Source organism: Macaca thibetana, chromosome 6 (genome assembly GCF_024542745.1).
Source record: "Macaca thibetana thibetana isolate TM-01 chromosome 6, ASM2454274v1, whole genome shotgun sequence".
Taxonomy (NCBI): Eukaryota; Metazoa; Chordata; class Mammalia; order Primates; family Cercopithecidae; genus Macaca; species Macaca thibetana.
Window position 1 is genome coordinate 86,860,585 of NC_065583.1, and position 13,081 is coordinate 86,873,665.

General features: G+C 34.5%; 1 protein-coding gene across 4 annotated transcripts in view; it reads right to left on the reverse strand.

Annotated features, from left to right (window-relative positions):
• Positions 1-13,081, reverse strand: part of SLF1 (SMC5-SMC6 complex localization factor 1) — a 77,053-nt gene that overhangs the window by 40,387 nt on the left and 23,585 nt on the right. For 3 of the 4 annotated variants that reach the window (XM_050794287.1, XM_050794288.1, XM_050794286.1), the window contains exons 6-9: positions 6,939-7,082; positions 4,991-5,137; positions 3,415-3,564; positions 2,147-2,269 (exon numbers count right to left, since the gene is read on the reverse strand). In XM_050794287.1, coding sequence (XP_050650244.1) covers positions 2,147-2,269; positions 3,415-3,564; positions 4,991-5,137; positions 6,939-7,082 — 564 coding nt within the window. The remainder of the gene's footprint in view (positions 1-2,146; positions 2,270-3,414; positions 3,565-4,990; positions 5,138-6,938; positions 7,083-13,081) is intronic. The other variant, XM_050794289.1, reaches the window with a different exon arrangement.

The following is a 13,081-nucleotide window of genomic DNA, read 5'->3' on the forward strand; positions in this document are numbered from 1 at the left end:
AAAGGATCAATGAAACAAGTTAATTTTTTGAAAAGATAAACAAAATCAATAAGCCATTGGTAAGACTAACAAAGAAAAAAAAGAAAAAACCCCAAATAAATAAAATCAGAAGTGAAAAAGAACACATTACAATTGATAACAAAAAAACACAAAAGAATATTAGAGACCATTATGAACTATACACTAACAAATCAGAAAACTTAGGAGAAATAGATAAATTCCTGGACACATAAAACCTACCAAGATTCAATCAGGAAGAAACAGAAAACCTGAACAGACCAATGAGTAATGAGATTTAATCAGTAATAAAACTCTCCCAACAACAACAACAAAAAGCCCAGGACCAAAAGACTTCATTGCTGAACTCAACCAAATGTACAAAGAACTATCAACAGAAATTTTCAAACTGTTTCAGAAAATTGAAGGGTAGGGAATTCTTCCTAACTTATTCTACAAGGACACCATTATCCTGATACCAAAACCAGACGAAGACACAACACAAAAAGAAAACTACAGGGCAATATCCCAGAGAAACGCAGATGCAAAAATCCTTAACAAAATACTAGCAAACAAAATCTAACAACACAGCAAAAAGACAATACACTATAATCAAGTGGTATTTATCCCAAGGATGCAAGGATGGTTCAATGTATACAAATAAGTAAATTAATAAAGACAAAATGAAGGACAAAAACTATTTGATCATTTCAATATATGCAAAAAAGCATTTAATAAAATTTCTTCAACATCCCTTCATGATGAAAACTCTCAACCAACCAGGCACAGAAGCACTTCAACATAACAAAGGTCATACCTGACAAACCCATAGCTACCTTCTGTGAAATGGGAAAAACATGAAAGCCATTCCCCTAAGAACTGAAACTAGAAAAGAATGCCTACTTTTGCCACTTTTATTCAACATAATAACTGAAAGTCATCCTCACCAGAGCAATCAGGCAAGGAAAAGAAAGAAAAGGCATCCAAATTGAAAAAGAAGTAAAATTGTCCCTCTCTAGAGACGACATGATCTTATATGTAGAAAAACATGAAGACTTGAAAAAAAAATCACTTAAAACTGATAAATGAATTCAGTAAAGCTGTGAGATAAAAAGTTAACATTCAAAAATCAGTAGCATTTCTATATGCCAATAATGAACTAGGTATAAGTCAATCACGAAAGCAATCCCATTTACAAGAGCTCTAAAAATTATACAATACCTAGGAATATATTTAACCAAGGAGGTGAAAGATCTCTATAAGGAAAAAACTACAAAACACTGATAAAAGAAATTGACATGGACATAAACAAATGGAAAGACATTCCATGTTCATGAGTTTGAAGAATTAATATGGTTAAAATAACCACACTGCTCAAAGTAATCTACAAATTTAATGCAATCCCTATCAAAATATCAATGACATTCTTCTGTGAAACAGGAAAAACAATCCTAAAATTTGTAAACAACCACAAAAGACCTTAAATACCCAAAGCAATGCTGAGCAAGAAGGACCCTAAATATCCAAAGCAATGCTGAGCTGGAGGCACACACTACCTGACTTCAAAGTACACCACAAAGCTATAGTAACCCAAACAGCCTGGTACTAGTATAAAAACAGACATCTAGACCAGTGAAGAACAGAGAATCCAAAAATAAATCCACATATTTAAAGCAAACTGATTTTGGACAAGGTGCCAAGAACATTCACAGGGGAAAGGACAGTCTTCAATAAACGATGCTGGGAAAATCGGATAATCATAAGCAGAATGAAAACTAGACTGTTATCTCTTCACCATATACAAAAATCGACTCAAAATGAATTAAAGACTTCCAGGTAAAACCTGAAACTATAAATGTACTAGAAGAAAACACAGGGGAAACACTTCACAGCATTGGTCTAGGCAAAGATTTTACAGCCAAGACTTCAAACACATGACTTATCTGTGACATTATTGAGGTATAAATAGCACATAATTCAGCCTGTTTACTAAATGCCCAAATACATTACTGTATAATAGACTAGTAAACTAAGAAAATCATTTTAAGACATATTAAACATACTAATGAATCATATGTATATATGTATATATTTTGAATACACTACAGGACAGGATATTATACAAAATTTTTCATGTGCCAAGTTTTACCTGAGCTCTATATATGTGCTTCCTTAAGGCATTTTTTATTTCAACAACATCCACATCTGTCTTGATAGCCATGGCTTTTGATTCTTTGGCATATTCAGCAAAAATAGAATTCTTCATTTCTTTCTACATACAGCAAAGTAAAATGACTTTAGAAAATGTACTAAAGACAGTGTCAACATAGATATCACAAAGGACAATATAAGACGAAAACATTCATACCTTGTTAACAACAAAGATCCTCACAATCATATATCAAGATTACACAATGAAAGAAAAAGCTCAAAAAGCAAACATTTCAATTTGTAAAGAATTAACTGATATTTACATATGTACTTTCTTAAGGTACTTTTCACTTTATCCTGCTCCAAATCGTTCCTGGAACTGCTTTTTTGTTGTTGCCATGGTCATACAAAACAAAATTCATTACTTATTTATCATTTTCCTGAAATTCTTCTGAATATATGCATATATACATTACGTGGCATTTATTTATGTATTTAGGTATTTATTTTTGAGATGGGGTCTTACTCTTGTCACCCAGGCTGGAGTGCAGTGGTACAATCTTGGCTCACTGCAACCTCTGCCTCCGAGGCTCAAGTGATCCTCCCACCTCACCCTCCCAAGGACCTGGAACCACAGGCACCCACTACCATGCCAGCTAATTTTTTGTATTTTTGGTAGAGATGGGGTTTCACCATGTTGCCCAATCTGCTCTCACACTCCAGAGCTCAAGTAATCTGCCCCGTTGGCCTCCCAGAGCGCTAGGATTATAGGTGTGAGCCACCACATCCAGCCCAGGGTATGGTTTAGATTGTTAAAAAAAGTCATACTCTAGAGAAAATTTACCCAAGATGTATTCAATTTTAAAAACAAGATATCTCATTAAAAATGGTCTGTATTATACAAAAGAAAGAGCAAAACAAAAAATAAAATTTACATTGGAAAGTATTACCCAAATATACACACATGTAGTTTTAAAGATTTTTTCATTTTAAGAAATAGTCTTCTCCAGTTTCTTTTTCTTATTCATTACATTCAGGCAAAACAAAATTCACTGAATACCTTGATTATTAACTCAGATTTCTTTGTATATGCATGTACAAATACATTTACTGTGGACCAAAGTTAACTGGGATATTAACTATGAATATTACATCAGACTGACTTAAGATTTTTTCTTAAAACATGTAGTATTACATATCTTGATTATATTAGAGAACAGCCAAAAAATAAAAAAGAAAGCTATAGCTTAGCTTACAAAGCTTTACCTGATCTCTATTATATATGTGCCTTCTTAAGGTACTTTTAATTTTTTCATGTTCAACGTCTTTCTTGCAATTGCTTTCTTTTTCTTTCTTGCGTTTCCTCCTCAAAGTATAACTCCTTTGAACATCTTCATCTTTTTTCTTAATTTCCTTCTACATGTATTTAGACCACAATTAAATCTCAACATCAATGACATATGTTACAAAATCCAAATAAACTCACGAGTGACTTTCACACAAGTATACCACATTAAAAAATAAAGAAGTACGGCCGGGCACGGTGGCTCACGCCTGTAATCCCAGCACTTTGGGAAGCCAAGGCGGGCGGATCACCGAGGTCGGGAGTTAGAGACCAGCCTGACCAACATGGAGAAACCCCGTTTCTACTAAAAATACAAAATTAGCCAAGGGTGGTGGCATATGCCTGTAATCCCAGCTACTCGGAAGGCTGAGGCAGAATCACTTGAACCTGGAAGGTGCGGGTTGTGGTAAGCTGAGATTGCACCATTGCACTCCAGCCTGAGCAATTAGAGTGAAACTCCATCTCAAAAAAATAAAAATAAAAATAAAAATAAAGAAGTATGTACAACAGAATCTCATCCATTGATGGAGTAGGTGTACATTAGTAAAATATTTTGAAAAAAGTTGGAACTGCCCAGTACAGTTGAACATACACAGTCCTTATGACCCAGCAACTCCATTCCTAGGAATATACCAACTAAGCTAGAGAAATTACTAAACATGTATCCCAAGAGGTATACAAAATAATGTTCACATTATTCATAGCAGAATTGTTCATAATTGCAAAAACTTAACAATCAAACACATAAACCAATAAAAAGAAGCCCAAAGGCTTATCAACAGTAAAATGGATAAAAGATGTAATTGTGGCACAGTCAAACAGTAAAATTTTATATACACCAGCAAAAGAAGTCTATAATAACAAACTATAAAATGTTCATGAATAGACAAAGCTAAACCATATAGAGTTAGAGATACACATACAGCTGTTAAAATTATAATGAAAAATAAGAAAAGAATGAACACAAATTCTAAGACAAGGATTACTTCTAGGTAAGAGGAAGAAAGGGGATGTATTAGAAAATGATACAGCAGGTTGGGCGCAGTGGTTCACGCCTGTAATCCAAGCATTTTGGGAGGCCGAAGCACGCAGATTACAAGGTCAAGAGATCAAGACCATCCTGGCCAACATGGTGAAACCCTGTCTCTACTAAAAAAATTACAAAAATTAGCCAGGTGTGGGGGCGTGCACCTGTAGTCCCAGCTACGCGGGAGGCTGAGGCAGGAGAATTGCTTGAACCCATGAGGCAGAGGTTGCAGTGAGCTGAGATTGTGCCACCGCACTCCAGCATGGCGACACAGCAAGACTCCAACTCAAAAAAAGAAAAAAGAAAATGATATAGCAGGTCTTAGAAAACTGATAATGCTCTATTTCTTAATCTAGCTATTGGATACAGTAACTCATTTTTACACATTTTTTAAAAGCTGAAGAAAACTGTTCTATAAACACTATATATATTAAAAATAAATAAATTATTTTTAATTTAGAAAGTTGTACCTGATTTTCATATGTATGACTTCCAAAGGTATTTCTCATTTTAACAAATTTCAAATCTTTACTGGAACCACTGAATTTTTCTTTTTTGTGATGTTCACTCAAAATAGAACCAACATTAACATCTTCATCATGATTTTGCATTTCTTTCTGCATGTTTGTAAAAGCAATTTAGTTAAGACTGTGGATTAAATATAGCCTTAACGCAATCAACACAAGTCACAAAAGAAAAACCCATCCAGGAAAGTAGGTTTTGTAAAATATACATACAAGGTTAAATATAGTAAAGAGCCCTCTGAATTATGTAAGATAAAGCAGAACATAATTGTTTTCAGTTCATAAAGCTTTAAAGTACACATATATGCTGCAGTTTACCTATGTGCTTAACTCAGATTAAGAAGTATTAAAAATCATGTTGTTTAATCATTATACCAAATAGCTATTTTTAAAAAAGGATATTTCTACTTGAATTTTACATACATAATTTGAGTCCTAAAAAGAACTCAAGAAGACATATATACAGTCATGCACTGCTTAACGATGGGGATATGTTTTGAGAAGTACATCGTTAGGTGATTTCATCACTGTGCGAACATCAGAGTCTACCTACACAAACCTAGATAGTATAGTCTACTACACACCTAGTCTATATGGTATGGCCTATTGCTCTTAAGTTATAAATCTTTACGACATGTTACAGTATTAAATGCTATAAGCAATTGCAACACAATGCTGAGTATTAGTGTATCTAAACATAGAAAGAGTAAGTAAAAATATGGTATTATAATCTTATGGGATCACTGTCATATATGGGGTCCGTTGTTGACCAAAACATCACTATGTGTACATGACTGTAGATGTATTTTAATAATTTCCATTTATCTTAAATGTCTATTTTATTTTTTGCCATGTTTATTCAAAACTAAATTTATTTTAATAACTCCATCATCATTTTACATTCCTCTCTATATGTAAAAATGCTATATACTGTGGTTTACAATGCATATTTCACAATAGGCACGTCAACTCAAAAAAGCTTCTCATTAAAACATGCACATATAGTAAATTACAAGAAGTAGTCAGAAGTCACATAAATATCAATATACACTGGAAAAGTCAGAAAAAAATGCAAAAATATTTTAAGTTTGGAAAGTTTTAGCAAATCTTGCCATATCCAATTTCTTAAGGAACTACGCAATTTTAAAAGTTCCAAATTATTCCTAGAATTAGCTTTCAAAACTACTTGACAGATATGGTAAAAACAATTTATTTTGAATTTCTTACTAGTTATACATAAAACTTTTAGTTTAGACTAATAATTATCAAGTTAATAATTTGATAAATTAACCAAACAGACTGCTTCATAAAACACAATATGAAACTGAACATAACTGAACATTAGCTCTTCTAGAGCAGAACTAATAATGTCCTTTTTGTGGTTGCTACTGCTTTTTGAAAAGTTGTACTTGACAGCCACCATATATGCTTTCTTGAGGTACTTTTCATTGCTCCAAGTTCAAAGTCCTTCCTGTTTTATTGTTTTACAAGTTAATCAAACTAGAATTCATTTGTGTATTTTTAAATTTTATTCTATATAAATACTTGAATTTACATGAATTATAAATATATATTGTGCTCTCAGGTAAGAAAAATGCTTTATAAGACACACATGTTACCTACAGTTTTTAAGTAATTACCATGTGTTGAGAACACACTATATATAAGGAACTCTGTATATTTCCAGACGCGTACAAACATTGCTTCATCAATAAGAGTTCCAAAGCAGAGACAGAGGACAATTTCCTAACATGTTCAAGTCATGGACTATCAACACATGGTTCAAACACCAGCCTTCTGATTCCAAAATCTGTTTTTTTCCACCATACTTTGCCTCTCAAACAATTCTGCAAGAAACATCAGCAATGTATGTTTTCCAGCCTATAAAGTTTACCTGGGTTCTATACATGGTCTCTTTTAAGGCACCTTTCATTTCAAGAAATCCTGCATCTTTCCTGAAATCTTTGTTTTTTTCTTCATTACTATGTTCAGTCCAAACAGAATTGGTTTGGGAATCTTCATCATTCTGAATTTCTTTCTGTATGTATGTAAAAATGGTTTAGGCAATCATCTAAGTGTATTTTCAATACTATGTACATTTTATGGTATTCAGCCTTAACTATATTTACATAATACTTTGTTAGTCAAACAAGTAGGTAAAATGCACCCTCTTAAATCAAAGTATATTAAACACTGATAAAAATCTTTCAGGGAAAAAATTCTTAGAGCAAAGATCCTGAATAATAAAGTGATTTCTGCATATCCCAAGAAAAGGTAATGCTTTGTTGATCTACTAACAAGTCATTTTTATGAACAACCAAGAACAAAAATATTTTATCTAGTCCCTGTTCAAGCTAAAGTTACAATCTAGATTTTACAAATCATCAATTATAGATAGACTTTTTCTTATATTATTTTTCAGTTTTTTACTGGTAAGACTTCTCACTTGCAAGTATACCCCACACAGAGAGGAAAAGGTTACACAATACTTTTCCTCGAACAGCAATGAACAACAATTATCTTAACATAGCTCTATCTCAAACAAATTTCTCTTGTCAAGGAACCCAAACTGAATTCATAAATTAACTTCTAATAATTACTTTAAAATTTATTGCATATATACTTATACATATAATTCTGTAAGTTTAGTAATATAAACAGCTGGGAGTAAAAGTGAGTTCAAGACAGTTCCCAAAATGTACTTATGAGAGGCTGTTCAGGCTGGGCGCGGTGGCTCATGCCTGTAATCCCAGCACTTTGGGAGGCTGAGGCGGATGGATCACGAGGTCAGAAGACCAAGACCACCCTACCCAACATGGTGAAACCCTGTCTCTACTAAAAATAGAAAAATTAGCCGGCCGTGGTGGCGCGTGCCTGTAGTCCCAGCTACTAGGGAGGCTGAGGCAGGAGAATGGCTTGAACCCGGGAGGCGGAGGTTGCAATGAGCCAAGATCGTGCTTGAACCTGGGAGGTGCAGGCTGCAGTGAGCCGAGATCACACCACTGCACTCCAGCCTGGGTGACAGAGCGAGACTCCGTCTAAAAACAAAAAGAAAGGCTGTTTTCAGAGATTCACAATCTCTACCCAAAGAGACTGAAGAATCACAGTCTTCCTAGGGAACAATTATAAAAAACCAAAAATGTGTTAAGATCTATAACGTGATCTTTAGTTCCCTCTCACTCACACTTGGCTTCCTATGTTAAAATGAGGGCTGTCCTTTTAGCAGGCTGCAATCCTGAAACCACAGAAAAATCCCTGAGAACAGCTGACTGAATTTCTTTTTCAGAAACTCAGAAAGGTGAAACTGAAAAGTAAGAAAATAAAGACTTTTCTCCCTTCCTATTCCTGGGACCAAAGAATGTATCAACAGCAATTTCTGTTAAGGGCAACTTGCAGGTGGGGGGAAACGAGTTTCTGGCTTTAAATTTTACATGGTTGGCAATGGGAGGATAAATCCATAGGCTTAGGTCCTCAAAAAGTGTCCAGAATACAGGATGAATTAATCCCATATACATTCTCGTTACGGAGAATGCAAGGGAACATACCACTATCATCAGCAACAAGGCAAGAAATAAACTGTTTCTTAATCCTGAATATATTTACTTATGTGTCCATTTCAGATGCTACATATGAATCTGTAAATTAGGATGTATGACACTAGTACCCTATGTAAGTTTTTAAAAATCACAGTCTGATACAGAAGGTATAACATTTGAAAGTTTTGAAATTAAATAATCTATTTTCTATATAGCTAATGATCCACAAATATTTTTCTCTAAGCCACTAATACTTTGTCAATTGGTGACTCTTATGAAATATAAAGAAATTATTTAACTATAAATATTCATTTTTATTCCTTGTAAGTGTCTTAGTGTCAACTTATGTACTAGGCATTGGGTTAGGTGTTTGCCTCCTTTTATAATCTAGGAAAGCCAGTCCAAGACTAGTATATTTTATACAGGATAGTGCTATGCACTAAAGAATAACTAAAAGCCTGCTTAATCAGCTACTTATTCTATCATCTAGGAGTAGGGCAACACAGTTGTGGCAATGAGAGTTGGCTTTTGATTCTGATATTTGACTTAGTTTCCTATCTTTGGCTGGGTGCAATTGATATGCTCTGGTCTCCAGGTCTTATTCCAATATTCAGCCAAAGCATCTGTCACAAAACTTGAATGAACTGATTAGAGCAGATGCATAAGAAGAGACAGATAAGAAAGGGAATCCTTTGAGCGCCACTTGGTTCTTAACTTGTATTTATACCCTGTTGCTTAAATAGCATTTCATAATCCTATGACTAGATATTCGTTTATAGTATCGATTACGGCATTATTATTTTTTAACTACCTACAAAGAGACTGGAAATCCAATAATACTCAAAATGGGGAGATGAAAAGGATCTAGGAAAGGAAGATTTGAGGAAAGAAGCCTTAAAATTGATTAAGTGGTTGGCTTTAAGTTTCTGCTCTGAAACATGACGGCTGTGGGATCTTGGGCAAGTTACTTACCCTCATTTTACCTCAAAATTTATCCCAAACAGTAAATGGAGTCATAATACATACCACACATGAACATGAGGTTTAAATATAACTAAGCATGTAAAATGCTTAACATACTGCCTGACCCATAATAATCATTCAGTAACTATTACTCAAAGCAGTAATAGTAATAATTCTCACAACCACCAAAGCAATGCAGTATTAGCTTCTATACACAAAGGGAGAAACTAAGGGACACAATACATGACTTTCCTATGGTCACAGTACTACATTATAAATCTGGATCACAAATTAGTTGATCTGGCTCAAAAAGTCTATGCTGTTTCTGTTATTCCTAATATATTCCCATAAGACTGCTATAGTTCATTTTTCTTTCTTAAGTAGTCAAGGTAAGTTTTCAGTATTCCTAGGTAGCCTCTCATTTTTATGAAACTTTCCTTGGGCCAAACAATTGAGATATGTTAGCCATTTGTTCCTCTGTATTCCTGTAGCTTGTACAGTTTTACAAATGTGTGATTCATATGAATTGCAAGTAACAGTGTCCACGTTCTTCCTCCATCACTAAATAGTAAGCATCTCCAAGTGCGATATATGGTCTTACTCATTTTCATATCCCTAGTGCATTGCATAATGCCTGGTACAGCTATGGTCTTCAATAAATATCTATAAAGCTGAAATAAATAGATTTCTAATTCTGGTACTCAGAAGCTTTTCAAAAAGTATAAGAGGGTTAAACAAAACTTTTTTTAAAAAATGCTACTTTAAAAAAAAAGGGGGGCGGGGACAAGGTCTCACTCTGTTGCTCAGTTGCTCAGGCTGGAGTGCAGTGACACAATCATAGTGCTAACTGCAGCCTCAACATCCTGGACTAAAGCAATCCTGCCTCAGCTTTAGAGAAGCTAGAACTATAGGTGTGTGTCACCACACCCAGCAGATTTTTTAAATTTTTTGTAGACATGGAGTCTTGATACGTTACAAACTCCTAACCTCAAGTGATCCTCCTGCCTCAGCCTCCCAAAGTGCCGGGATTACAGAACCACCACACCTGGCTTGTTACTATTAACTCACTCATTTTACATGGCAGCTCTTCTTGGATGACACTTCAAAATCCATCTAATGAGGACTGTAATATGATCTATATCGAAGAAATGAAGGACACTGAAATAAAGTTAACTTTCTAATTTCTCTTCTTCTGTGATCAGAAGTGATCACAATATGTCTTCCTTATTTGGACTGGTTATGAACTCCCAGCTGTTCAATTCAGAACTTATAAAACAATGTATTCTAAAACCAAATATAAGTTGGAGATTATCTGCTATTTTCATTGATATACTATTGCTGTCCCCCACTATTTCAGCAGCCGGATATGAATGTTGTTAGACTACTGCAAAATAAGATTATAGATAATGTGCAGTGTATGTTGCACTTTAAGCATTATTTTCCAAGCAAAAAAGAAGATTAATATATCTTTACTAATCTAGTTAAGAACAACTTTCGTACTGTTCATACTTAATACTACATGTAAACTATTCAGAGAGGTCTATCAGATAGTGTGCTTTTGGCTGCAAATAATAGAAAACCAACCCAAACTAACTTAAACAACTTGGAAATTAATTACCACACAGAAGAGCAATGTGGTCTAATGGTAAAACAGGTTTCGGTGTTGTTTAATCCAGCAACTTAAGTAGCGCCAGGGTCTAGATTCTGTCTCTACACTCTGCTAACTACAGGGCTGGTTTCACCATAAATCTAGTTCTTTTCATGGTTAACCAGTAGTATTTCAGGCTACATTCTTCTGTGTTCATATCTAGCAGGAGTCAGCCCGTCAGTGGCTTTCTTCTCATTATGAGAAAGCAACTTCCTAGAAGCTCTTACATACCTCTTTTCCTTACCCATTGATCAGAATTGGTTCACATGCTCATTCCTAACTAATGACTGTCAAGGACAATGAGATTATCTATAGTCCAAGCAGACCCATTCCTTGAACTAAGGTCAAATTTCCAACATACATTGCTGCTACTCATTAGGGAAAGGCAACTACATAATGATATATTGCACGTATTTTTGGAAGACTCAAACATCTTTCACAAATTCTCTATTAACAAATATTGAATGAGAGCCCATGTGCCAGGCTCTTTGTGAGGTGATCGGAATATAAAAATGGAAAAGACAGACATGATGCCTGATGACAAGGAGCTTTTGGTCTACATGGGGAAACAGACATTAATCAAATAATCAGTCAATTACTTAACTGTAATTGTAGGGAGTACCAAGTTAAATAATGCTATGAGAACACATAGGTGAACTTCACTGAGTAAGGGGATCAAGGAGGCTTCCCTGTAGAGTAACACTGTAACAGGAACCTGAAAGATGAGTAGAAGGCAGGAAGACCCAGAGAGTGAAAGGTGTAGTGGAGAATAACTTTTCAGGAGGAGAAAATATCTTTCGAGAAGACACTGAGTTAGGAGTAGCTTAGCTTATTTAAGAAATTGGGAGGAGTTTTCATATAGCATAGTGAGCATAGATAAGAGTGAAGCAGGATACAATTGAAAAGAGAGAAATGACAGGAACCCTGTGGGAACTTGTAAGCCATATTAGAGATTCAGCACTTTGTCCGAAGAGCAATGGAAAGCCATTGAAGGGCTTTACGTAGATGAATGACAAGATCAACATTGTTTTAGAAACAGCATTTTGACTGCTCTTTCTGAATGAACTAGAATACACTAAAGGAAAAGGAAAGAGTAACTAGGAAATTAGAGTAAAAAGGCAGTTACAGGAAGAATAATCATAAGCCTATTCCAGGAGTGCTGAGGAAAGATGATAAACTCAGTATGATGTTAGTACAGAAGTGCAGAGGAAACACGGTAAATTCAGTATGATGTTAGTACAGAAGGAGAGAAGTAGCTTGATTCAAGAAATATTTGAGATAAAATCAGTAAGATTTAGTAAGTTGACAGATGTGAGGAGTAAGGGAGAGAAAGATTTTAAGGGTAATTCCCAGACCTCTGACATAAAGTATTAGATAAAACATAATGGTATCTACAAGATGGGAAACAATGAAGATGATTTTTTCCTATATCAAGGTCGTTTTTGGACATACTAAGGGTTCTCTTCTACCCTGAGTGCTCTTAAAATTCTTGTTTGCATATCTCCTGGACAGTTTCTTCTAGGGTCTGATGCCCATTCAAACAACTTGAGGAGCATTATCCACACCAAGTAAGGAGGAGGATGTAGGGGAATAGGACAGGACAGTTATTTCTAAACCCTTAGAAATAGCTCTCTCTTTTCCAAAGGAAAAATAACCCCCAAATTCTCATACAATACTATATAATACTATATATTCTACTGTTTTATTTATACTGACATTAAAATACTTAATGTTAAACAAGTAAGCTTCTTTCAAATCTATAGGAAGTATTCATGAATATTTAAGTAATTGAGAGCCATTGACTTTAAAAAGTATCATTTAAATTACTATCAATATATTTTCAAAATTTAGAACACAACTTTAATATATATTTTACTATATTGATATTTT